The following is a 25,159-nucleotide window of genomic DNA, read 5'->3' as shown; positions in this document are numbered from 1 at the left end:
GTCAGAACAACACTTGGGATCACCTGAGAAGCATCTGCAGGTGCTTTGATGTTTTTCCTGGTGCCATTTCTCCCCAGGTCTCTGTCACACACCATCCAAGCAATGCATCCCAGCAGGGGACAGGCCCAGAGATCCCTGGGAACAAAGAGGCAGCTGTCCCTACCACAATGGCTCATTCACCCCACCGACTGCCCTGGGAAAGGAAATGGGACATATGGAGCATGCAGGAACAGAGGATGGAGCATGGAGACAGTGGCCACAGCCAGGACCTGCTTTAGCTACTCCCCAAGCTGAATGAGGAAAGGGGGAAAATCCTCAGAGAAGCCCAAGACTATGGAAATACCAATAAAAGCTTGGACTTAAATATTACACATCAAGACAACTTCCTGACCTAAATTTTGTATATTCTTGATATAATCTAAAATCTTATTGCAAATTTTTCACTTTGACAAAGGTCTTTCCTCCATGAACTTCCCATAGCAAAGAAGGTTGGATACACACTAAGAAGTTGAAACACTGTCAACCTTACTCAAAACTCAGTCCTAGTACAATCTAAGTTAAAATCTTTCTATGAACAGATATTTTATATCCTTCTGAAATACATAGTAACATCTCATCATGAGCTGCACAGGCTCTTAAAGAAAAAAAAAGAGTTTTTATTTACTCCAATAAAAAGTAAAGCATAACATTTTATAAAGGGGCAAGAAAAGACAGGGATGCAACAGGTATTAACACATTTGCTGGGGCAGTTAAGGAATTGCTGTGAGAATCTGATGGAGATATGTTTGCTATGAAAGTGTGGGTGGGAAATGTTGAGGGCAGCAGCTAGAGAGCACAATTAGTTACTGTAGCCAGGAAAGAACACCTCCTAGGAGAAGACAGTCATTATTAACTTGTTAACAAACATAGCCTGAAGTAAGGAACTTTTAGAAGTCTCTGAAACTCAATTCATTCCATCTAATATTCATCACCTAGAAAAGAAAGAAAAAGCTCCAATGGAGTCATCTAAAGATGATGCTGCCGTAGGACGCATATGCTCAGAGACAACATTCTGTAGTGACTATTAGACAAGTGTGGAAAAGCTGCAAGTGGCATATGTGTGTCAAGGAGAGGGACCAGAAAAAACAGCTCTGGAGCATTTTGAGGAGAGGACAGAAAAGAAGAAAAAGGAAGGATGTGCATGATCAGGAAGACAGACCCAAGCTCCTCCTGAAAAGCTGTCTGCTATTTTTGTATTCTCAACAAGACAGACCAGCTAACATCACCTCAAGACTCTGTAGTCAAACTCCAGGCTGCTGAGCTCCATCTTCCACTCAAGAGGCAAAAAAAATTATTCCTTTATTAGAACATGGCATCAGCTGCTGCTAGCCAAATGGTGAACTTGTTAAGGCAAGGGACACTGACTGTAATATGCCTTCTGTGGCTGGAAAGTCTACAACTATCTGAGTCAGGTTAACCTTTCTGGTTTGAGCCCCAGTCTTTGGCTAATTTTTGATAAAGTGGAAGTTCCCAGGCCAACACATCCCAGCAGTCTCAGCAGTTCCCAGCCCTGCACACAGGGACACAAGGGAAGGCACAGCTGCTCAGAGTTCATCTACATACCCTCTAACATTATCACACTACTCACCACAGAATAAAACACAACAGCATTTATCCCCACAACATACCACGCCTCTCACAATTACCTGATGATCTGAGCACGTCCCTACAAACTTCCCTCTTTTATTTTTCATTTTTGAACTCACGAGGCCTTTACAGCAGCACTCTCTGCTCTGCAGAAACAATATCCCTCACAAGTGCATTGGCTTCCAACCTCAGCACAAAGGATCAAAGAATTCCTTCTAGACTCTCTCAAAAGAGGACAATTGTTTTATGAACTCTACACACAACCAGTGCTTCAATAAAGCTTTGCATTGTGGGCATAAACCTGTACTTAGGCCTGTGTGAATTCCTACATTACAAGGGTACATGTTTGAAAGGTATCTCAATTTCTTTAGACATAATAGGAAAGGAAAACTCTTTTCAAAAGAAAAAAACAACATTAATATGTGTCTTGTATCTGTGTACTTTCTTTCCTTCTTTTCTTCAAGTTGCCAGAAAGGAAAAACAAATGGATCTGTTTATCAAACTATGACTAATTTCCACTGTGTGGACAGTGTTTGATCAGGAAAATATATTTACTTGACCAGTTTTACCTGCAAGAAAATTGGTCACCATTCAAACTGTAAAAGAACACTTTGCATGCTCAAAAAAATACATTTGCCCCTCTTTCCTGTTGTCTATTTAATTTAATATTTGTAGCATAACTTTGATCCTGAAGCCTCTTCCTAATGGGGAATTCTTGGACCAAAGCAGTAAACCCTCAAAGTCATTGATGTATGGTTTGTGCAGTTAAGGGTTCCTTCCAAAAAATTCTAAATCAACTATGTATATTTTAAATATAAAACTATATATAAATATAACTATAATATAAAAGCAACTTTATACACATTATTTACCTTATTACTAAGATAGGCTGAAAACCTTTGGAATTATAAGTTCTGTACTGGTATGTGAAACATTAGTGCAAACTTGCAAAATTATTTTTAACTAAATAAGCAGTTTGTATAACGTTACACTTCCAATGTTCGCCACAAAAACTTGTCATAATCTGAGTTGGTCACTATAAAGCAAGAATTGTGCTATGATGTCTTCATGGAAGACCAAGTTTTCCCTCCAAGGTTTTTAACCACAATAAAATCAAAAAATAATATTAACATTTTGGGGAGAAACAACAACTTTAGAAGTGACCCTTGGTATACAACTTCTGTTGAATTCACCAAGGTATTCTTACATGGTACAGGCTGGAAAGAAGTAGACAAGTAAAGACTCATTTGGTGTTCAAGTGAGAAGTTTTCCAAGAATGCAAAACACAGATCTAGTCAGAATACATTGAGATGTGAGAGCTGTAAAAAAGACAGCTGTGTGTTTCCTTGTGTTCCTGGCTCAACAGGAGAATTTCCTGTAGAAATTGGAACCTCTGGAGAGCAATTAGTGCAAATCACTAACACAGGTAACAAATCTTGTTCTCTAAAGGAAACAGTGTATATTGGTTTGTTCTGGTTCAAGATACATGAAACAAAGAGAAATTGTTCAGAAAAACTCAGGAGGGCACATTCTGGGCAGACACAGGCTCTGCCTGGAACAAGGGAACTGGCAAAGATAAGCACTTGCTGCTGGAAAACTGAGGCAACTTGGTGGGCCCAACATGTGAGCAAAAAATGATATCTAAATATCATTTCTAAATATTTCTCTGGAGCATTTTAGCTGTGTTGAGACAGAAAGGAGGAACTGAAAGGGCACTGCTGCTGCAGGTCCCCAGAGGGACAGAGGAAGGTGAAGTGCAATGGGATGCTGTCTGTGGGAAGAGGCCATGCCAACTCTGGGCACTGGGATTGTTGTATTCCACGGATCTGACAGGGAAAATGCAGGAAACACTTCACATACACTCCTCTGCCACAGGCAGGACAGCCAAAACATGGGCTGGCACAGGACAACAAAAACTTAGCAGGAGAATCCACACCTCTGCTAGATGGCCTAAGTAGTTCTCCTGAACTTCTGGACTTGCAAATATTCAGAAACTGGAAAACCTTTGCAGGGAACTCATGTTTGGCTGTTCCTGGTTCTTTTGAGGTATTTGTTTATGGCAATACTAGAAACAGGATAATGGTGAAAGTCACTGCTGAGCCAGGAACAAACTGGGCCACCACCAGTCTAAACTGGCTCAGGAACGGCTAACTTCTAAAAATAAAATTAGAAAATTACCAGTTTTAGGTGACTTTAACACCAAGTTACTTTGTTTAGACATCAAAGCTCAGCACTGCCTTCTAAGAGCTCAAGACTAAACAAAAGAGTTTTTTTAGCCCATTCCATATTTGGGGAAATGGACATAACCAGTACTTCGCCCAAACTGAAAAAGTCAGGATAACAACCCAGTGTCCTCTTTGCTGCCCAGACTGACATTTCAAATGGTCATTAAAGTCTTTCAAAAGCCTATTGGGCAAGTCCACACTAACCAGCAATTTGCTACAACCACCAAACTTCCTTTCTATGTCAACTACGACTATGGCAGCGAGGAAACTTACACAAAGTCTTCACGGAAACACTGCCAGAGTCACTATCTGGGGGCAATGTCCTGACAGCACTATCTCACCAGGGCTGAACACCTTCAGATGGCCAAAACACGGAGTTATTTCCTAGTACACGCCTGAATTGGTCCCCTTAGCTTGGAGACAATTGTTATCTTTGAACACGAAACAAACCAAAGGCAGCCAAGCCCACGCTCAACACGAGCAGTACCTGGAGGTCTGGTTCCACTATTGGTGAAGTCACTTAAACTAACAAAGCGGACATAAAACAGCACCCCTCACAATTGGCAACAACTGCAAAGGTACACAAATGACTCCATGCACTATAAATAAGCCGTAGACGAAAACCTAAACTTTTTTTTTCTTCTTTTTTTTTTTTTTTTTTTGTTCAGTCTCCACCGCCCTCCTCCCCGGGTGGGGGTATCACGGGGGGGGTCGCGGCTATTTTGGAAACCGAGCCTTGGGCCACCTGACGGACCCGGGGCTGCCCCTCCCCACCCCGGCCCTCGCCCCCACCATCCCTCCCTCCCTCCTTCCCTCAGCGGGGAGGGGGCGGCATCGCCCCCCGCCCGCGGCCCGGCCCGCCCTCACCTGCCAGCGCCAGGATCTGGGCCTTGTGCAGCAGCAGCCGGTCGCCCCACTCGCCGGGGCTCTCGTCGTCCTCGTCCGCCGCCTCCTCGGGGTTGCGGTACACGGTGTAGACCTTCTGGTTGTCGAAGTCCTGCTGGGAGGTGGGGCTGAAGTCCCGCACGCGGGACACGGGCAGCGCGTAGCACACGTTGTCCTCCAGGAACCGCACGAACGCGTACATGGTGCGGGGCGGCCGCGCGGCTCCGCGCCCGCCGCCGTATTGTTCCTGCGGCCGCCTCTGCGCTCGGCTGAGCGGGCCTGGCCGCGCCGCCCGCCGGGCCCCAGACGGCGCCGGCCAGGCGCGAGCAATCCAGCGCGGAGCGACGCGAGCGGGGCGGGCCCGGGCGGGGGCAGCGGGAGCGGCCGCGGCCCCGCTCGGTGCCCGCCGCAAACAGCGCCGCACACAGCCCCGTATACAGCCCCGTACGGGTCCTGCCCCGCTCGGTGCCCGCCGCAAACAGCGCCGCACACAGCCCCCACACGGCCCCGGCCCCGCCGCAAACAGCGCTTCACACAGCCCCGCACGGCCCCGGCCCCGCTCAGTGTCCGCCGCACACAGCGCCCCGCACAGTCCCGCACAGTCCCGCTCGGCCCCGGCCCGCCCCGCACAACCCCGTACGGCCCCGCTCGGTGCCCGCCGCACACAAACGGCGCCCCGCCCGCGGCCCCTCACGGCCCCCGCCCTGCCGGCCGCCACCGTGCAGCCCCGCACTGCCCCGGCTCCTCCGCCAGGGACACGGGTCCCGCCTCCCCCGTACGATCTCGCCCCTGAGAAGGGCCTCGGGAAGGTGTTTTTGCCCCCAAGTTGAGAACTCCGTACGCGTGTGCCGCAGAAAAAGGCTTTGTTCCAGAGAATCATGGAGTGGTTTGTGTTGGAAGAGGCCTTAAAGATCGTCTCGTTGCAGTCCTGCTGCCCCGGGCAGGGACAGCTTCCACTGGACCAGGTTCTCCAAGCACCATCCAACCTGGGCTTGAACACTTCCAGGGATGGGGCATCCATGACTTCCTGGACAGCCTGTACCACCCTGACCACCCTAAAGAATTTTCTTCTGCTAGCCAATGTAAACCTGCGCTCTATCATTTTGAAGCTGTTCCCCCTTGTCCTGTCACTACACGCTCTTGTAATAAGTCTCTCCTCATCTCTTAAGTCTCTTTCAGGTGCTATAGTTTCTTTCAAGGCCATAGTAAGGTCACCCTGAAGCCTTCTCCAGGATGAACAATCTCAGTTCTCTGTCTTTCCTCCTTGGAGAGGTGCTCCATCGCTCTGATCACCTTTGGAGGAGAAACAGAGGAGTGACACAAAGTGGGATTTGTTTTGAGGGGCAGGGCAGAGCCAGCGAGTGCAAGGAAAAGGGGCAGGAGTGAGGAGAGTGGATCTTTACTGGCCAGACAACAGAACCCCACACTCATCTGCCACTTGGCAACAGCACTGGAGCATCAGCTTTTGTATGGAGGTCCTCATGGGAATGCAGAACCACCTGCACTCCATCATTCCCCTGTCCTCTCCCAAAAGAGCACAGAGAGCTGAGAAATGCTGTGCAGGTGTGTCAGAACCAGGCTTAGAGGCGGCACAGGTTTTATCACAAATTCCCAAACTTTTGGAGACTTAGATACAAAGTATGGGTGTTTTGAGGTTCACGTATGAAAAGGGTAATGTGGCAGAATTGCTTCTGGTTCAGAGCAAACTCATACTGCTGTTGTTACTCCTGACTGAGGTCTCTTTTACCCAGCCAGATTTAGGAACAGGACAATCACATGGGGAGAACTATGTAATGTAAAAATAGAAAAGAAAAAGAAATAAAATCACAGAATGATACGAGAGAAGGGCATCACCAGTTTTTTGTTTGCAAAACACCAACACAAAATGAAACCAAAATATATCTTCTTTGTGGGTTTTCATATCCCTGGGCATTCGCAGTACTATCTGTGACAATTGCACTGAGTAAAACCACACTGCACTTGTTTTTCCTGGTTATCTTTTATGAACTTCCTCCTACATGGGGTTAGACCACAAGCTGGAAAACATGGAGTTCAGTTTTGACTGAGCACTGGCACAGGTTCCCAGAGAGCTGGTGGAGTTTCCATCTTTGGAGGTAACTCAAAACCATCTGGACATGGTCTTGGGCAACCTCTTGAGCAGGGGCTGGATTAGGGGAGCTCCTGAGGCCTCTCCCAACCTCAGCCATTCTGTGACAGTGCCAGAAACTTTTGGTTGTGCCCAGCAGAAATCTGTCTTAAACAGCACATGAAAACACAAGGAATCTATACAGGTGTAGTTAACCCAATGTAAGTATTTCCCCAACAAGCTGCAAACTTCCCATGCAGTAATGGCAGCTTTATTATTTTAGCAATTACAGAGTTTTGCAAATACTCCAGTTTAAGATTGGGGATTTAAATGGCAGTACTTTATGTTAACAATAAAGTATTGCCAGACTCGTGTGTAATTACAGGCAAATATAACTCTGCTACAAAGTATGGATGACAAATGTATTCTAGTAGCAAGTCTGCAAGGGAAATGAAATTCCAGCAAGGATTGTGTTGCTGATCAAACAATACCAGCTGCTGTATCACTGCTGTCTCCTCTGCCTCGTGTTACAGTGGGGTACAGGGAGCTGCAGAGAGATGACAGGACAGGCTGATTGCTGGAATTACTCCATGGACATTGTTAAAATGATATGAACTACAATTTTGTTCTACTGAGTTCAGTGGCCAGTGAGGGATTGGGTAGGCTGCCTCCTGCCAGGATTGTATTCCCACCACAGCTGAATTCTATTAGGGAATAGGAACTCAGAGCAATGGTAAAACTGGAAATAAAAGGAAACAAAGAGAAGGTCAGGACTCAAAAATTAGCTTGAGTTGGAAAGGGAGAGATCTCTTTGGGTATCCAAGAATGCTTGGATAATTTGTCTCAATGAAAGGAAACCAAAAGGCTTCATGTAAAGGCAGTTAGCATCATAGAATGTTTGTTGGTTGGTTGGTTGGTTGGTTGGTTGGTTGGTTGGTTGGGGCTTTTGGGGAAAAGGAACACTCTAATCTGGTGTTTAGATTATTTTACGTTTGAATGTTCAATTACAGCCAAGACTGTAAAGATTTTTGCATCAGCAGCAAAAAAAATAAAAGGTCTCAAATCCTTTAGGCAGGCTGTTTCACAGTTCTCCACTGAAGGACGTTTTTGGGAACAGATAAGGGTTGGGATGATAAATGCATGTTTACTCTTGGTCCCTTGCACACACGTTGAGCCAGAAGGCATTATAATGCTAAAGAATTAATAATGATTGCATACATTTTTTTCTTCTGCCTACAAGGAACAGTGTTAATTTCTGGCTTTAAAATCTATAAATAATCTGCACTGGTTAGCTGTGAAGCTGAGGAAAAATCCATTAAAGCAGCGAATGAAACACAAGTCACTTGTCACTCCTGTCTTTTGGACCTTTCCCATTTCTACTAATGGTTAGCCAGCTGCTTTAACATGGAGTTGAGCTTGAAGTTTAAAGGTGCAGAATTTTTTTAAAGCTATAGATTTTAAAACTCATTGTAAAGGGAATTACTGGAACCTTACTGGATTTAAATCCCTGAGCCAGTCCAGCCTTTTAGAAACAGCACAGCCCTGCTGAGAAGTAAATTGTTGTACTTTCAAAATGCAAATGAAGCCTCAGCTGAGAAAGTAATACTGTCACTCCAAGAGTGGAAAAACCACAGAACACAGTCCCAGCCCTTGTGGGACTCCTGAGTGGCTCTTTCTTGGAACACTACTTATATTTTGCTGGTGTTATTTTTCTTGAAAAGTAAAAAAAGCATTCAAGCAAAAGCAAATGTCTGCAGCTTTCATGTGCACTCTGTGTTTTCACTAAAAGATGAAAATGAAAAGCTAATAGTTCCGATAAAAGTTATGCAGGTGCCAAATCTCTTTTCCCAGCAAAACATTAAAATTAGGCTCATCATTCACATTATTGCATATTTAGTACCAAATTCTCAAAGGACACCATATTGACTTTAAATCTGCTAAAGAAGAAATACCCATTTTCTTTTAATGTCCCAGTGGAGGTGCTTCACTACTACCTGACTCTTCAGCAGTAACCATGCATTGGACTACAAATAGGAATCCCTACACATTGAATATGTGGTTTAGAAAACTATTGTTTCTAAACTTCTTATTTGTTCTTGGGGTAGTGCATTTCTGACCCAATTGTTTTCAAGTTCAAATATACCTTGAAGGAAAGATATAGTCACAATTTTTTGGGTTAACACTGTATTGGAACAATGGCATTAAAAGTCATACAGATTAAAGAAGAACTCAGCTAACAGGCACAAGAACTAAAGAGTGTTCAAAGGTTTATATATGTTCAGGCACACAATATACTCACAGTCTGGCTAATTTTTATGGAGAATATGATTGGTAAAGTGGTCTGAAGATACTTCCATTCCATGGTTTGCATTTTTTATTATGCAATGGAGTGCAAGACAAAGTCATTTCCATGTATAAATGTATTTTCCTCTGAACAAAGTCAGGTACAGCTTCTAGGTTTTTTGAGAGAGAGGGGGGTTGAAAGGAGGGAATCTACTATCCAGATGGAGCATTCCAGAGGGTTGTTCCCCTTCATATTTGAAAATAAATTTTAACCCTTGAGACACTGTCACCACACTGTGCTTTCAGCATCACAGTGATTACATATAAAGATACAAGCAAACAAAAATAAAGGTCCTTTCCTGGGTGATCCTAGAAGATGGATAAGAAAATATTTGTGTCCATATTTCATTCCGAAGCACTCCCTTACCAAGAGTAAGGGAACCTAGATTACACAAATAAATTCTGAAGATTTAATCTTTTGAGACCTATGGCCTTAAACCATCCTCAGTCCCAATTCCTCAGAGTGATCTAACTTTTCTCAGGGCTGCGGATACTAGTCAATCATCTTTTACAGTAAACTCTCACCCCCTCACAGAATATTCTTTCAAAGAAATGAAACCCAAGGCACATTTCATGGATCCATTGGCATAGGAGACGCTTATTTCCCAGCTGGTGCATTCTGTAGCATGAAAAGGTAATGATTAAGCCAAAGTGTCCACAGGAGAAGGCACTTTTCTCACTGTTAATGACTGGCTGGAGAAACCAAGGACCAAAGAAAAAGCCAGACAGTCATTAACTGCTGAAAATTCCTGACCTAAAGGTCATTATTAGTATTATAAAATTGGAAAATAAAAAAGTAATTATTGTCTTTGGGTCTTTATATGTATTAAAAATATAAAATTCCGGTGTCTGTTGCTGTGGATACTGGTCGGTAAGGTACTTATCTTTCCCATTCTGGCAGGCTATGCAATGGATAGATCTGGGACTGGCAACCCTTCAGGAATGTGTGCCAGACTGTATTTTCCTCTTCCAAATTACAGGTTAAACGTGCCCACAGAAAGTCAACAGGAACCAGGAGACGCTGCCAGTCGGCACCATCTCTCCTCGGTGAGAGCAGCCATTCCCCCACCCTCACCCAGCCCTTGTTGGAGCTGCAAATGACTCTCAAACATCGTGTCTTTCAGCTCCTACCCTCATGTGCACCATTCCAAATCCTGCTAAATGCCATCTTTTGCACTCAGGTAAAATGCTGTTTTCCATGTGATAAACTCCTTTCCTGTGAGGAGGGCAGGGAGGGCTCTGTGTGAGCTGACTCGTGCACGGACTCACCTGTAAAACGCGTCCTTCAGGTGCCATTGCCACCGTCTGCAAAAGCCGCTCTGGAGACGATATTGCTCTTGCAGCCCAAATGATCTTTATTGCTACTACCATCCACTGATGGCTTCAGCCTATATATTTTCACTCTAACTGGAAATTTTATTTGAGATTTGCCCTTTCCTATTATAAACCAGACTTTCCCTTGACTTTTGACAGACATTTTACTAATACGACTCTAAAAGTAGCTTTACATACCTAGATTTTGCACCCCTGCAATAATTTGGTTCCTTCTGCACTTCAGATGAAAAAGTGACTTTCTTTTGGCAAAGACTAAAGTCTTTTTGTAACCTTTGGGCTTCAGTGTAAAATATCATTACTAGACACTGCCTGTGATTATGTTATGGTTTAGACAGATCCTCTAAGATGATATTAATGACCCTTTTTCATAATATTTTTGTTTTGGTTTTCTATTTTCACATCTGTACAGCACTGTTCTGTCTTGAACGAGCAGTTATGTCTCATACTGACAGGGAAAATGATCCTGCAGAGAGATATTCTGCTTGAGAGGTTCATACAAGTAGTGTAGGATAGACAAAGAAGGAGAGAAGGTCAGCTACTAAAAATGCAGGACCGTGTTTTTTCCAAAAGGGTACCTCCACATACTCCCACTTTCCTTTAGAAATCTGATTATAGCAAGAGCGTGGACAGGCTCCAGAGATGGTTCTTGCTGTTTTGGAAGCTTCTGGACAATCAGCAGCTGCAGGAATTGGATTGAGTGAAGGCAGAGTCAAAACTGCTTAAATAGATGTTCTCGCAATGCAGTGCTTTTTAATTTATACTCCTGTCATATTCCTTCTAATCCCTTTCAAGACTGGTTTATATTTCATTATAAAGTGAGTTAAGTTTTTAGAAAATGTTCCCAGGACTTAGTGCTCACATCTCACTACTTCAGAAGGTAGAGTTTTCTACTTCTGATGGAAGTCACAATCAGAAATGGACCAGCTGCTCTTCTGAAGAACATCAACTAATGCAAGCACTTAAAATCCTGTTGTGGAAGGTGAAAGGGAGATAACAGAGCAGGAATAATCCTTGGAATATTTCAGGAAAGTGCCTTCCTCAGCTGTGCATTGTTAATAATCATGTTTAAATTAAAAGAACAGAAAATGAAAGCTGAAACTTCTGGCAAGTGAAAGTGCTCCCTAATCTAAAATCCTTCACTATGCTCTCTGAACCTCTCCACTCTAAATAAAACCAGACGTATTTATCATTTATGAGTTACAAATGAAGCTGCACCTGGTCTGCTCTAGTAGGTGAATTTAAAAAAACCAAAAACAACAACACACAGCAAGCAAATGTGAATTGGAAGGAATTGCTGTGACCCAGCTCTCAAAAATTCATACCAGGGGGTAACTGTGATAGACCCCTCCAAGAATTGTTCTAGTTTTTCAAAGCAGAGTAACTCCTTTTATCTCACACAGTGTAGATGATTGGCATTCATCTTTGTCCCACTTACAAGGAAGGTGTTCCCTCAAAATAGAAAATGGCATAGGAAACTGATAATCCAAGAGATGTTTGAAACCTCAAGGGTCTTCTTGCTTTGCTGGTATTTTCCACAAAAGCCTGAGCAACGTCTATTGTTCAATAATATTTAACATTCAGGGGAATCAGGATATTTTTTAAAGTGTGATCAGAAAAAAGGGCCCTTCCTAGGCTGTCCCAGAATTCCTCATAACAAAGAGAGCTTTGTTAAGCTCTCTAAAGAAATTTCTTCTCTAAAGAAATACCTTGCACTGGAATACCCTAGGGAAACCAGGGTTTGGGGTTTTTTTTAAACAAAGACAGGAATGTTCGAATTCGAGGTTCCCTTTAAGTACTCTTCTAACATGAATATTTTTAAGGATGCTCTATTAAGTTCATGCATGAAATGTCACCCAGCCGTTAGTATATTTCTATGCAAATACAGCTGTGAAAGCTAATAACTGAAATCTGCATTTTTTCCACATTTCCAGTGTATTAAGCAACTTCTCATTCTTTCCTGTTTTGTAACTCACGTTAGCCTCTTGTATCAATGGAACAAAGCTCAGGTTATACTGCTTCCTGCTTGAATTCATCTGCAAACATCAAAGGTGGACATTTGAATAAGCAATTTAATGTATACATTTTTATTCAGTTCAGTATACTGATTTTCTCCTAGTAGGAATAAGAATTCTTTAAGATGACTGCAGAGAAACACACCATTCAGAATATGAATTGGAATATTCTTGCAATGCTTTTCAGTGAGGATGGTGTGATATTAAGATTAGAATCCTGCATATAATCAGATTTTGATGCTTGTACACATAGTGTGGTATTTCTTTTCCTTTACAAGATTTGTATGCAAAAACACAGCTATCCAATATTTGGAACATGCACTGTCTGCAGATACTACACCATCCAAACTGATGAAAAAATAATGTCAAGGAAAATAAGAAAGTGTCTGGGGCACTGCTGCATACAAACTTTGCTAAATTCATCAGAAGTAGTTTTACTGTTCTGAATACAGAAAATATTGCAAAACCGGTCCTTCCAGAACAACGAGAGCAAACAGGGCTCATGTCCATCCCTTTATTAAATCTTGGACTAAAGATTGACTCTTGGGAGCTGTAAATATTTCTCTAATCTTTCAAATTCTCTGATGTGATACACACAGAATTTTTTCAAATGGCCTATATTTTCCAAATTCCCTCTCTTATTATTTACCAGTACATATAAGAGGTAATAAAACAGAATAAAACAGAAAAGATAAGATAGGTGGGGATTTAATTAGAAGCAAAAGGGGGCACTACTGAGAATATATCACAGTATTTAAGGAACATAAATATAATGCATACCTTCAGCTTTTATCCAAAAATGCAAGAGAAAAGACCACAAAGCAAAGGAAATCTGAATTTTTTTAAGGGCTAAAAGGAATCAGCCCAGTGCAGTTGCTCAAGATTCTGCTTCAATGGTTAACTGATTGGGAAGTAAGCTAATAATGCTTTAGATAAATTTTCACTGATGAGAAGTGATGAATTTACACATTTCTTTAGAAGTAATGACACTTCAGTAGACACCCTTATCTGTCCTGCCTCTGACATGGAGGCATGATCTAGAATCACAGAATCATGGAATCATTTAGGTTGCAAAAGGCCTTTAAAATCATCAGTTCCAGCCATTAACCCAGCACTGCCAAGCCCACCACTAACCCATGTCCCTGAGCACCACAACTACACCTCTTTTAATTAACTCCAGAGATGGTGACTCTACCACTTCCCTTGGCAGCCAGTCCCAGGGCTTGAAAACCCTTACAGCAAAGAATTTTCTTTCTAATATCAGATCTGAACCTCCCCTGGTGCAATCAGTGTTCTGTCACTGGTTGTGGGCAGAAGAAATTGACCCCCACCTGGCTACAACTTCTGTCCATGGAGATGTGGACAGAGATAAGTGATCAGTGACAGTGATAAGTGACAGTGACAGTGATCAGTGACAGTGATCAGTGACAGTGACAGTGATCTCCCCTGACCCCCCTGTTCTCCAGGCTGGGTCCCCCAGCTCCCTCAGCTGCTCCTCCCCAGACCTGTGCTCCAGACCCTGCCCCAGCCCCACTGCTCTTCCCTGGGTTCGCTCCAGCCCCTCAATGTCACTCTGGGCATGAGGGGCCCAGAGCTGAGCACAGCACTCGAGGTGTGTCCAGGACAGTGCCCAGGACAGGGGGACAGTCACTGCCCTGCTCCTGCTGCCACAGCATTGCTGGGACAGGCCAGGTGCCACCTGGGCACAGCTGGCCCATGTTCAGCCCCTGTCGACCAGAACCTCAAGGGTATTTTCATGGTGTCTCACTAAGGTCACTCCTGGCAACTCTCATGGGGTTTCATTTGTTTTGGGGGTTTTTTTGACTCTGTTAGCCGAAAGAACAAGGATAATAGCCGTTCTTGCCCTCACATCACATAAGAAAATGAACTCAGAGGTTGGATGTAGCAAGGACTCTGGTGGACCACAGATATCTGTATGCAGCTTTACAATCCAGGAAAAGTGAGAGAGTTATTGCTTACCCTGCAGCGCTGTCTCAGTACAAGATCTCAAATACCATCTGTGCTCAGTGTGGAAGCTGCCAAAACCCCATCCACAGAAACAGGGAGCACAGAGTGTTGTAACTCCCATCTTGCTCTGGAGCAAAGAGTGAAAAAAGACACCTCCATCCTCTTACTTCAACAGCTTAAAATTCTAACCCCTGGCAGGTGCAGATACAAAGTTCCTTTCAAAACTAGACTAAGGGAGATTTCTTTCAAAATCCACCAACAAGACCAGGAGATCACCACAGTGATGTCTCCCATTTTTAATTGATAAGCTCCTTGCTGGGACCCTTGCCTGGCAAGGGAGGTGCCTGGCTTTGGTTCCCCCATCTTCCTGAAAGGGTTCAGCCCTCCCACTCTGCACCTCCACTTGTAAAATCCTTTTCTTCCCCTAAACACACATAATTTCCTCTAGTCAAAACCCCCAGGAGAGGGATGCATCTGTCTTCCAGTCTCCTGCTCAATGCATTGCACTCCAGATGAGTTCTTACTGATCACTTGTAAAGGTAAAAGCACAGTAAGTGACTAAGCTACTGCAGGGTCATCTATTTCTCCCACTAAGAGCAAACTACTTTGAATTTACTCACATTCATAGACTCATAAAACGGTTTGGGTTTGAAGGGACCTTAAACATTATCTAAAATCACCTCCCTTGACCTGCTGACTGCACTGCTCTTGATAGGTTTGGCTTTCTGGGCTGCGGGCACACATGGCCGGGTCATGTTGAGTATCTCATTAACCAGCATCTTCAAGTCCTTCTCCTTAGGGCTGCTCTTAATCCATTCTCTGCCCAGCCTGTATTTGTGACTTGGATTGCCCCAATCCATGTGCAGAACCTTATTTTAAGAGCTCATATATAAGAGCAGTCACTGTAAATCAGTAAATTTGCAGAACACTTGTTATTCCTGAGTAATTTCTTTAGGGGTCTGTATTCTAGAGAGAAAAGTATTGCTGAAGTGGGAAGTAAAAAATGTAAGTAGCAATTAGATTTTCTCTTAAATACTCAAATAGCTCCAAGGTTATGTTTTCTCTGAAAAATATTCTCAGTGAGTGTATTTGGTGCTCTTGTAGCACATGACATGTTTTAGCTTCTTTGAGGATCTAGTTTTTTATACCTTCAGATTTCAAGGCAAATGGAAGTGGAAAAAAATGCTTACATATGAATGCCTTGCTTTAATTGTTTTAACATTTTGGGGTTTATTTGATTGTGGTCCTTTCTCAAATAGCAAGACCAATATAAATGCCATGCTTAGGAAGACCAAGAAGAAAACTAGAATTCCCTCTGTTTTAAAATTTTGCCTAAAATGGCAGCTGTATCTTTGAGATGCTATTTAATTAACATCAGAGAAGACTGTCAGTAATCAGTACTGCTGAGTGGTTTATTTACTTGGAAAAAAATATGGGTTTCAGTGCTTAACTTTCATCTTTTAAGTTTAGAAGTTTTGGTACCAGGGATATAATTTGCAAAGTTATCTCTAGGCAATTAAAATATATTCTATCGTTTAACCTTTGGATGATGTATAAATATGCATAGACACTCCTACAAGGCAATTTGTCTGCCAATCTGGAAAATGCTAACGCTGTAGTCAATAAGTCAACAGTCTGCAGTGTTAAATTATGAAATCAGAAAGAAGTGCAGCTCGCATTCAATCCAGATATAAAGATCCTAAGGATTTCCAATTTTCTGTGTGGGACAATAAATTTCAGAGATGACTGTATTCTGCCCCAATAATCACGATCTGCTCAGCGTGTTCAGGTATTGTTGCAGAGATTAAAACCACACAAACAGAGTGGAACAGCTCAGCATCAGATAATCACAAGCAATTCTGTGTCAGCAACAGACAGCTGGAGACATATGCCAACAATATTGTAAAAGTGGGAAAATGGAGATTTCGTGACAGCAAGGACGTGGGTTTCATACATTAAGCTAAGTTTCAACCCAAAACATTGAAATTGGTGTTCACAAATAACAGCTCTCTGTCACAGTGTTCAGAAAGTCTACCATTTAGCATAAAAACTATGTAAAGCAAAATTAGGCAGAAGAAGGTATTTGTTTCTCTAATATTTTGCATGTTGACCAGCTATTTGATTTCAGTGTTATCATAGACAAAGAGATCAGAATATTTTTTGCCAGATCAGCTGGAAGAACTGTCCAGTTGTGGACCCGACTAATGATTTGTGAGACTCCTGTGTGAAAAAGCAGGAGTTAGATGGAATTTTATCTACAAATATTTGTCTAAAGATTTTTTCTTCCAAGTACAGTTTAAAAGAAAATGAACAAATCTTGACCTAACTTGAGCTATTCTGTTTTTCCCTTTCCCTTGAGTTTCAAGTCCCTGTCCTTCCCTGATACTCATTCCCTTCTATCCCCGCTTTTGTCTTTCACTTTTTAAAATTAAACATCTACTAAGAAGTAAGTCCAAGAATAAAGGCTGAAAAAATCCTATTATATTTATTGCTGTGAAGCAGAAGAGAGTGCAGGGAAAATACTTGCGAAGACTTGTGAAGCAAAAAATAATCTACCTTTCCACTGCTTTCTCTCAGAGCCTCCTTTATAGACCCACAAAATCCTTTTCTTTCTTTTTTCTGTAGGTGACCATATAAAATCAAGATAAAAAAATTCAAGGCTCTGAACCCAAAAAACCCCAAGTTTCCTATTTTCACAAAGAGTTCTCAAAAAACCCTTTGTATGTTGGATTTCTTGTAAAGACGGGAAATAGCTTGAAAATATTCATGAGGAAGTAAAAGCTGTTCTGATGAGTTCACTTCCCCTGCATGTGAAGAGCAGTTTCAAAGTGATGTTTTATCGAGGTGGCTGGGCCTGTTTTCTGATTTTGCTGTTGAAGCCCCTCCTTTGTGTCTCAAGTGTTTTGTCCTGGGATCTGGCTGTGATTCCCGAAGCTGTGGCTCTCAGGGAGGGTAATGGAGATGAGTGGCTTGTGAGGAAGCTCAGGCCCAGGTCCCCGAGGTGTTTGTATTTTAGGGCTCAGAGCCTGGTGCAGGTTGAGGAGTGATGTAAATGCTTCAGGCACCACTGAAAGAGTTTGAAGAACCAACGCAATAAGAGGCGTCCACGGGGAATGGCAGATTGATTGCAACAAGCAATACCAAAAAGTTCTGCAAAGAGCAAAAATGTAGTCTGAGTAAAAGAAATAAAGAAGAAAGGAGGGAAAGGGTAGTAAGAGCTTGCACGCCTCTGGCAACTTGCCTGCAGATCAATGTGCATTGGGGACAATTAATAGAGCAATTCCTATGACTGGCTTTTTACACTGGTGTGTACACCTTGATGAGGCCAGATCAACAGGTTGGATGGACAGGATCTACCCTAAAAATCAACTTTACTGAAATTTGAGTGGCTTGATGAAGCTCATCTTCTGGATGAATGGAAGGCCAGCACCTCTAGATGAGATCATCAATTTAGGGGTAAGAAGGAGCATTCTCTTCTGAAGTGATTATTGGTTCCTCAAATATGGAGCACAGACTGGACTCATAGTGTTGGTGTGGCTGAAGCAATATAGGGTAAGTTATAACCTTCACCTTCTCCTTTCCTCCAAGATCAATACCTTGCGTGGTAGCTTTTTTAAACAGGCAAGAACAAAAACTCTTAATTTTGGGATGTAGTGAACCACACTCTGAACCACAAACCTGTGTGAACAAAGGCCCAAGCCAGCATATCTAATCCTGAGAGGCTCACAGAGATGCAAAGATGATTTCCAACCCCACAGAGCCCATGCACAGCACCCATCTGCTGCCACAGCAGGATGTGACTACAACAATCCTACATTTGATGATTAAAACCTGCTTTGACTTGTGTTTGGGGTCGCTACCATGCAAAATGCATTACAGCAGCCTCTATGCTCCTCTCCAGCTGGAGAACAGCCCATCAGATCAGCCCTGCTGCAGGAAAACTAAAGCCACCTCACAGTCTCATCTTACCCAGGCCAGAACACTGACTGCTGCAAAAAACATGAATCAGGAGTAAAACAGAGCGCTGAATACATTAATCAAAATGATCACCATTGCAAGATCTGCAAAGAACAAAGAAAACAAATCCAAGGAAAGTTAACACCAGAAACCATTTGCAAGGCTGCACAAGTCAGCTAATGAAATAACTGTCAATGTAGACACAAACCTTTTGTGCTTTCACACAATTTAAATATAAAGTAATTTGCATTCAGGTATCCAAGTCTCCCTGAAAAAAAAGATTAACAATAGGATTCGCTTTCTTTCTACAACCTTTTTTCTCCCCCCCTTCCCCCCAGGGGTGGCTCTGATAAGGTCACCTTATTAATGCAGATCTCTGTTTTTCAGAAAGCAGCCAGGAGTTTAACTGTTTCACTGTGAAATGATCTATGAGATGAGAACAGTCCATTTTTTATCCTTGATTGATCATTTCAGCATATATAACAGCAAATCCTAAGGGACACCACTCAAATCCCTGCCTCAGAATGACCTAGACTCAGCTCTAAAAAGTGTTGCGCTCCACTACACAATCCTTCAGCGTTTTTTCTCAACTTTGCATTTTCCACTGAACATAATAAAGTTGCCTTGCATCATTACAGTTCTCTGTAGAAAAAAAAAAGATCTCATAAATAAGTAAAAAGTTTTAACAGCTGAGAATTAGGTGCCACTACAGCCTGCTGAGGAGCTGAGCCATCAAGCAGTTAATGCCTTTTCCCTAGGCACAAAGGCAGGAGCAGGTCTATGATCTCAATTCAGGTGTCACGGCTTCTCATTTCCTTCCCTGGCCACCAGACACCTGTTTCCCTGCTCTTAATAGCCTGTGATGGGAACTGCCTGGTGCCAAAATCACAGGCTCTGGCTCCTCTATGATGAGTTGAAAATAAAGCAATTGCCCTTTATTTTTTTTTTTTTAGTTATTTACTGTGTCTAAGCTTTATCTCAGTTCCATTGTTGGGTTATTCTTCTCCATTCTGTGTGCTTCCAGCCAACTAATCTTCGTTTTGCTTTTTTTGATGACTTTATGCTGACATATACAGAGACCTTAAATAAATCATTACGATTATAAATAGCAATGGCTGGATTACAAAGGATTCTGGAACACTTGTGATAGTAAATTAGCAGGCAGGCAAACCTACAGCTGCCAGCAGCTGATGTAATATTTCAGAGAATTGTTTTCTGGATTGCGTAAGGGAGAATTGTCCTTTGAGCTTCGTTCTCGGTTTCTTTCAATCTGTCAAACAGTTCAACAATGTGATGCTCACACAAAGTTCACAGAGAAACAGCTTATAAATCCCAAATATCATACACACAGCCTGTTTCAGGCTTCACAAGTTAGAATTTATGACAAAAAAATCTCCACAGAGATATCTGTCTATTGCTAACAGCGCCCCTGAACAGATAGACATTATATCCACAGAAACAGCTACCACATCAAGGAACATTTGCACTAATTTCCCCCTTTTTTCCTTCTATCCTTTCTTCATAAACATCAAACTCCAACAGGCTATTGTATTATAATAGTGCAGCCTGTAAATTCCTGTAATCAACTGATGGAGCAACATTAATTATGGAGACTTTGTACAGGCCACATGCATCTTTACATCCCTTTATAAAATGCTGACACATTCCCCATCTAAAAGGGATTACAATCACAGAGGATGACCCTGCAAATGCCCACTATTGAATGTAGCATTTGCTATCATGAGTAAGCCCACTGAAGCTACCAGAAACGCACATGGCCAGACAAAAAGCTCTGATTCACATATATGACTAACAAAGGTGTTCAGACCACAACATTTTCTGTCTGATTATGCCTTTGCAGACTGAGATTTAGGGGGCTGATGCTTTCAGACTTGAGACTCAGTCTGGGACAGCAGTCTGGCTGGGAGATGACGCAGGTAGGAGGTGCAAGAACAGGTAGTGGGTGCCCTCAGAAATAAGCTTAGAGAAGGAAGACAAAATTTGGGAAGCTGTGTCAGGAAGGTATTTATGTTGTAATGATGATGAAGTTGAGATGGGAGGGGTACATGACGTGCAAGGGATACAGGAGATAATAGCAGAGATGTACTAAAGACAAGATTTGGATTAGGTGGGATTTAGCCAGCAGGGACAAAAGGCTCAGTGCTAATATTGAAAAGATGGGGAAGCAATAAAAGGATTCAAAGAGCAAGAGGCTTAGTTGTGAGCAGCAGGAGGAGTGATTCTTAGCCAATCCATCGCACTTAGGTAGTAGCTGTTGCTCAAAGGCAGCATACAGAAGGTGTTGTCCACAAAAAGTCTCATAAAACTCCCTGAGTAGGGCACGGAGTTGGTTCCTGATGCTGTGCTGGTCTGGCAGGCAGGCTGTGGGGTGAGTCATGCCATGAAGCAACCCTACAAACACCCTGTGAGAGCAGCTCATGGAGCGAGCACCCTGAGATGGAATGCCCTTGGATTGAAAGGAATATGTTGTTCCTTGGCACAACGTGTAACTGCCTTTCACTTGTCTCGTTTGTAGAGAGTGATTTTAGTCTTTGGCAGCGATGAGTGGCACATGTTGGAGGTGTTTTGCCTAAGGTGTGCTATTTCATTAGCCGAATGTTGCTTAACAAAGCCTCATCATTTCAGAAGGCATGCTGTAATGTATTATTTGCAGGTTATCAGTGATGGATACATAAAATCCACTGAAAGCATCAGCTGTCACTCAGCAATAGCATGGCCTGAATATTTATTAGCTTTTATTTACTTTATGCCTATTCTATATCATGAACAGGTAAGAATTCTAAGACATCTTAAAAATCATTTCTGCTGATAAACATCCACAATGTTAAAATCAATCTCTCTTCATCCCCACCCAAAACAAAGCAATTCTCTCTCCTCCTATGCCCTGTATTATTAAAGGCCTGAGTTTAGGGAGTGTTCTTGCTACAGTGCCTGGTGTTGGCCAACTCATATTCTCCCACAAATGCCCCTAAAAAATCACCATTAGCATGCAACGATCCAGGGACAGAATAAAGCAAGAAAGCAAGATTAGTGTAACAATGATTAGCTTTAGTGTAGAGCATTATAAGGTCAAATTTCTGGTTGCTGGTCTGGGTGACTATTTTTATGGCACAGTGTAACTGAGAAAGGGGCTGCTGACTATTCTCAGGTTTGTGTTAAGGCTCTTGGTATGCCCAGTGGGAATGAGAGCTTTCCCAACACTGTGACACCACACAGAGCTGGCTTTACCTTCGTTTTCCATAATAAATTCTTGCCTGTTGAATATTAAAGTATACCTTCAATCACAGACTATGTAAATATTGGTGACATTATTCTGAAAATCTTACACTTCCCAAAGTGATTTTTTTAAAGGCTATTAGTACTTGAGAGATGGGGGGTCTTTGGGATTACACAGTCTGTATACAACAACTTTGGGATGACATGCCAAAAAGAAGTATGTCTGGCAAAGATGTAAAAACAACAAAGAAAAGAATATTTTTAAATCGCATCAAAATACAACTTGAAGCCACAAACACAAAAGAAGGAATGAACACTTGTCTTCTATTTTGCTTTATAAAGAATAAACCAAATGAGAAAGGGATTAGGATCTGAGGGTAATTCAGAACAATTGTAACACTGCAGCTAAAGATTTGTTACTCTTCACTTTGCAGATCATGAACTTCCATAAACATGGGATGACAGGTACAAACCCAGGACTGGCAATAGGTCAGAACACAACTGGCTGCAATGGGGAGTGCTCGCAGCAAGTCTGGATCATGAAATACAAAACCCTCCTGCAGAGACAAGGCAGGTGGAATAGCTGCACTTTTCTTGATAAAACACATCATCTGATTCATATTTCTATCATCAGATTGTTCTCTTGTTTTGTTTGTATTTTGTATGAAATATCCTGAGTTGAGCCTGTATTTCATTGAGGTAAATAGACTAATTTTTTTAATGACCTTCACCTGCTGCTTATATGCTGGTCTCTTAGGTCCAAAAGGGATTTGAGGATAAAGGAAAATATAAAACCAAATCAAATCAAAAGAACAAGCCTAACTGGATTAAAATAAATAAGCCTGTATATACTGTCCTCAATTATTGACAACTCTTTGGATTATTACTTCTGAATTGAAGCTGACATGCCCCCATGTGATGCACTAAAGCAGTTTAAAGCTTTAACAGACACAGAAATTTAAGGACTCAATTCCTTTCTTAACATAAAACTAGAGTGTTTTGATTTGCTGGAACTTGGGCAATTAGTAATGATACATCTGCTGACAGGTCTTGAGCAGGAACAATCACAAACACTGTGACTCGGTACATGATTTATTTGTCAGAGTGCATGCTTTTTAAATCTGAGTAAAAATGGATTTTGTAAACTGATTGAGATTAATTAAAGGTATAACTCAGGGAAGGAAAAAAAATGACTCAGCGCACATTTATTTTCAGATCATTTTTCACTGGAAAGTTTGCAGGTCTAACAAGCAGAAGCTACTGACACAGTGTGCAAATAGTTCTGCTTTCACATCACAGGAGAGGGATTTTTTTCTCATTTTTCTTTCCTTGGCTTGTCTGAAAGCCAGGTGTCCAGTCTGTGAGGTTCCTGCCAAGGCACCAGGGAAAAATGTATATTTCTGAGCAGAAGCTGACCTTACCTACTTCAGGAAAGAGAATGATTCTGGAAGGTCTGGGAAAATACTCCCTGTATGAAATTTCTCAGCAGTAAGGAGGCAAATGTAGAAGAGCTTAAAATATAGATTTGCTCATGTATTTTTTTAATGCTTGAGTCTATAAACACCAAAGAAGAAAAAGAAAGTGATGTAAATTATAAAGGCTTCAGCAAGCGGTTGCAGGCTGCAGTGTCCCAGTGTAAGCCTATGATTTTAGCCACTTCCCCAAAAGGCTCTTTGTACAACTGCAGCTTTTATTGTAATTGAAAACAAAACAAAAAGCTGAACCCCAATAGATTTGTATTTCAGGTTATTCAGCTGCTGTAAATTGATACCCCAGGAAGGGGCTGAAGTGACACCCATGCAGTTCTGTCCCATATCACTGTTGCAGTACAGCCTGGGGCAGCTGGTGAGCAGAGCCCAACCCTTGAATCCCTTACCCAAACCCCTGATTTTTCCCTGGAGGAGCTGGGGAACAGCTCTCCTACAGCACACGCCTTTCACACAGGTGGGCAGGACCCCTCAGCCCCAGAAGCAATTGTGCCATAATACCTGATAGCAGCAGCAACCTGATTTTTTCCTTGCAAGCAAGAGCAGACATTCCAGCCCCTTCCTGGAAGGAACATTTTCTGTGGGACAGCACAGAGAAATTCAGCGAGATGACTTGGAGGGGTGAAAGGCAGGGACATGGTCCCTGGGAGAAGTGAAGGGGGAAGTGAGTGTCAAACCAGACAAAACATGACTGGTTCCCTTATTATCCACTGTGAAACCCAGCAGAGATTTCAGGGCTTAACATGATACTGGGAAGCATCAAAATTATCAGTTGTGCCCAGAACTTAGGACAAAATATTATTTGTCATAGTATTGGGCAAAACTTCAATGTAAGAATGGGCATCAAGAAACAAAAGGACATCTTTTTAAATGTGATGTTACTCTAGACGTTCCTTCAGGTATTTTTAATCAGTGTTTCAAAGAGCTTGTTAACAGAAATACTTCTGAAAGTCTTCCTTTTTTCCACCATTTTCATCCATGCCGCTGCTCCTGCTCAAAGGGGCAAGTCCCCAAAGCAACACATTAGAACAACAGAAATGAATGCAAAGTGAAAAGAAAGTTCAGTATCCAGAGCTGCTGCCTTGCTTGGTTATTGTGGTACTGCTCTCTGGGAACACTCTGCTCCCAGCCAGCTCTGCAGAGAGGCACTCTTGCCACCTTCCAGCCAGGCCAGAGAGGATAATCTATCTGAGTGCCTGTGAAAATCACATAATCCTTTTCCATCAGGATTAATATCCAATGTCACACTAGTCTGATACATACAGGATGAAGTCTGACACTTCTTGTTATAAAGGTCACGCAAGGAAACAATCTCTGCCGTCCCCAAAGCAGAACCCATAAGTGACAAATTTCCATTCCCCTCTGTGTGTGTTAAAGAGGCAATCTTCATCATCACTATTTTTATTTATTCCAGGGAACAATTTCCACCTGGTGAGCCTGGAGCCTGCATCTGGGTAGTTTCATTCCAGCTGCAGCAATAGTTTAATCGGAGTGAAGCTAACAGCAGCATCGCTCCTTCCCTGTGCAGTTCAGCTGCTGCCTGTCCCCCTGCAGAGATACCTGTTGTGATTCTTGCAGGAGAAAAATGACCCATTTTCAGGTACACACAAAGAAGCATTACAAAATAAACCAAACTGCTGCCTGCACTTCATCACAAGTTACAGCAACCTCATCACCTGCAGAAAATGTGTTATTACATATATGAGACAGATCATAACTGGAAGTTGGAGGCTCACTAATCATAAATTCAGGCACAAGCAGTAAGGAAATGTATTTTTCCTTGTTCATTTTTAGCCAACAGAATGTGAACAGCAGTTTGAAAAGCTGGTGAAGCAGGGAGGCTTGGAACAACTACAGCACAGTCAATCGACATAAGGACGGGATCAGGTCTTGTTATGTATTCATCTTATTCTACCTTGTTAAAATCTAATCCAGCTTGCACCATCTTCAAGACCCGAAGCAGGCCCAGAAGAGCAAATCAAGCTCTCCTCGATGGCA

General features: G+C 42.4%; 1 protein-coding gene across 11 annotated transcripts in view; it reads right to left on the bottom strand.

The window, feature by feature from the left end:
- The window catches only part of BEND5 (BEN domain containing 5), an 873,054-nt gene that overhangs the window by 345,857 nt on the left and 502,038 nt on the right, over positions 1–25,159 (bottom strand). Inside the window, exon 1 of one of the 11 annotated variants that reach the window (XM_005482238.4) lies at positions 4,719–5,240. The exons of the other annotated variants lie outside the window; for them this stretch is intronic. Coding sequence (XP_005482295.2) covers positions 4,719–4,938 — 220 coding nt within the window. The 5' untranslated portion in view covers positions 4,939–5,240. Of the gene's footprint in view, positions 1–4,718; positions 5,241–25,159 lie in introns of those variants that run through there. 11 annotated transcript variants of the gene reach the window in all.

Source organism: Zonotrichia albicollis, chromosome 8 (assembly GCF_047830755.1).
Source record: "Zonotrichia albicollis isolate bZonAlb1 chromosome 8, bZonAlb1.hap1, whole genome shotgun sequence".
Lineage (NCBI taxonomy): Eukaryota > Metazoa > Chordata > Aves > Passeriformes > Passerellidae > Zonotrichia > Zonotrichia albicollis.
The sequence above is the reverse complement of the archived record's forward strand: the minus strand, read 5'-3'. Positions and strand labels throughout refer to the sequence as shown.